The sequence below is a fragment of the Berghia stephanieae genome, chromosome 15 (genome assembly GCF_034508935.2).
Source record: "Berghia stephanieae isolate SIO BIC M18660-M18661 chromosome 15, UCSD_Bste_1.3, whole genome shotgun sequence".
In the NCBI taxonomy this organism is placed as follows: Eukaryota; Metazoa; Mollusca; class Gastropoda; order Nudibranchia; family Aeolidiidae; genus Berghia; species Berghia stephanieae.
In genome coordinates this window covers 11,356,403-11,358,902 of record NC_088374.1, presented here as the reverse complement: position 1 = coordinate 11,358,902, position 2,500 = coordinate 11,356,403, and the positions used below count along the sequence as shown (strand labels likewise).

The 2,500-nt window shown below is 44.3% G+C and overlaps 1 protein-coding gene across 1 annotated transcript in view; it reads right to left on the bottom strand.

Annotated features, from left to right (window-relative positions):
- The window catches only part of LOC144960370 (uncharacterized), a 49,158-nt gene that overhangs the window by 23,654 nt on the left and 23,004 nt on the right, over positions 1 to 2,500 (bottom strand). Inside the window, exon 2 of the mRNA XM_078893453.1 lies at positions 1,298 to 2,500. This exon is cut by the window's right edge and continues 1,054 nt beyond it. Coding sequence (XP_078749579.1) covers positions 1,298 to 2,455 — 1,158 coding nt within the window. The 5' untranslated portion in view covers positions 2,456 to 2,500. The remainder of the gene's footprint in view (positions 1 to 1,297) is intronic.

Below are 2,500 nucleotides of genomic sequence, written 5' to 3'. Positions count from 1 at the left end.
AGACAACTGGGGCTACTTAGGCCACCCGGGGTACTTAGGCCACTTACTGAAACCAAGATTGCTTATTTTAAAAGATAAATTACATGTAGCTTTTATCTTTTAAATAATTAGAACCCAACAGATCTAATAAACACTCATGAATTTAACTTTATAAAAAGCAACCTTTTTTATTCCACTAAGTAAGTGGCCTAAGTAACCCCGGATGGCCTGAGTGGTTGACGGTACTTTAAAATCGGTGTAATCGCCATTCATGCCCCATGCAACATGCCCAAAGAAACCAACCGACACGAGATCCCAGACTACTAAATGGAGAGCTTTTACTTACATAGCATAGCAGTAGCAGGCTTGTCTACTACTGCGAAAAATTCGTATAATTACGAAATGTTGGCTACCATTTCAGAACTTCAAGAACATCTCCAAGTCGTTAACCCCCTCCTTACCACCTACAGCAAAAACGTCACATTTGTTACGACACAATATACATTTTTATTATTCACATTTATTTTGTACATTACAAACTTTGAAGAATGATCTTTGTTTATTTCATAAGAACATCAAGTTTTTTAAATGGCTTAATTGAGTTTGAACTTTGAACTATTGTGTTAATATAATCTAGACAAGAGCCTGGGGACATGCAAGGGTCTCTTATATATATATATATATATATATATATATATATATATATATATATATATATATATATATATATATATATATAAACAATCCTATTCTAATTTTTGCTCCACAATGCCAGATCAGAGCAGACCCAATTTTATCAGGACAGAGTTGGCCACTATGTGTAAGGCCATAATACCGGTTACTCGTACGTTAACCTCCCTCCCACATATCTTTATTTAACCAAGTAACTGCCGTACTCTGGAAAGACGCGTATCTAGAAAATTTGGCTAGAAAACGCGTCCTTATCGATCGATTTAAATGACCCTCATCTTGGCAAAGAGCTCTCAAACCTGGAAATGAGAGGAAGACCTGGCGAGGTCTCAGATTTCAGAGTTTTTGTAAAAGTCAAGAAGAGGGTCATTTAATCGATCATTATTTGAAGGACCAGTTTTCTGGGGAAATTTTTGAAAGCGTGCCTGTCCAGTGTATGGCAGTTAAATGGTTTGATATTTTAAACCAAAAAAAAAATAATAAAAAAAAACCCAAAAACAAAAAACAAAAACAAAAGCAAGCTTTGCCTGACGTGATTGTCAAAAATCATACAACTTTCACTATCCAGATTAATTCAGTTTTCTTCTGCTTTAAGTGCAAGAGTTCAATTTCGAACCCGTAAACTTACGTTATGTGGGTAAGGTCTAGATAGATTTGAAGGACTCGGGGCAATGTTTGGATGTTGTTGGCCCGGGTTTGGGGGCTTGATGGCACTTCCTGGTGGCCCAGAGTCAGTCTTGGAGTTACAACCACCACTACCATTATTATTTGACGGAGAAGGAACGGAGGTTTGGGTCGAATCCCTTCTGGCGTGATCTGGATGGTGCTGCTGGTGGTGAGGGTTATAGGAAGACGAATGGTTTCTCTGAGGAGATACGGGTGATCCTGGAACTCCTCCTCCCGGGTGGTAGTTGGAATGATCCGGTGGTCTTGGGGCAGACGGAGGGGAGTTTGGTTGTTGTGGGTGCGACGTCATGACGGGCGAGTTCAAGTTACCACTGGAATGGGGGTGGTGGTGGTGATGCGAATGATGCGATGCTGATAGATGATGGTGGTGGCCGTGGTGGGAATGCAGGAAATGCGGTTGTGTATTGTGGTATGGAGACGGCGAGGATGAAGGGTTCGAACCTCCCACACTCCCCCCGCTAATCATATGAGACTGCTTTTGACACGGTGATTGCTCATTTTCGTTGCTATTGTTACAAGTATTGTTGTTATTATGATCATCAGAATCAGTCGCCGCCATTGCGGCGGCAGCAGCGGCTGCAGCTTGCTGTTGTTGATGCTGATGTAGCCGTGCTTGGTGCTGCTGCTGCTGTTGAATATGCAGTTGGTGTTGATGATGCATCGTGATTGGGGGCATAGTCGGCTGCGGTGACAACGACGCGTGAGGGGAGGAGGGAGATCCGACACTTTGTGGATGCTGCTGCATGTTTTGTATCGGATGTGGAAGGTGATGGTGGGTGTGCTGGTGGTGTTGATGCGGATGGGGCGGGTAGGAAGGATGTTGTTGAAGTGATGGAGGCAGAGGTGACGAGGGTTCTGGCTGAGGCGGGATTTGCTGCGGCTGTTGCTGGAAGGCTGGGTAGACGGGCGGCATCCCGTGCCCACCTCTGGTGGCGTAGGATCTGAGAGAACTCCCCGGGGTCATCTGCATGAGGGCGGAGGTTGGCAGAACGTTCGGAGGGCTTCGCGGGTTGAAGGGTCCACTGGCCATGGGGTAACGGGAGCGACTGGCGTAATCTCCACTGCCACCTCCACCGCTACCGTTATAAGGGTAAGCCATTGCGCTGTTGTATATATATTGTTTAAAACAATCAATCGTCTTCAA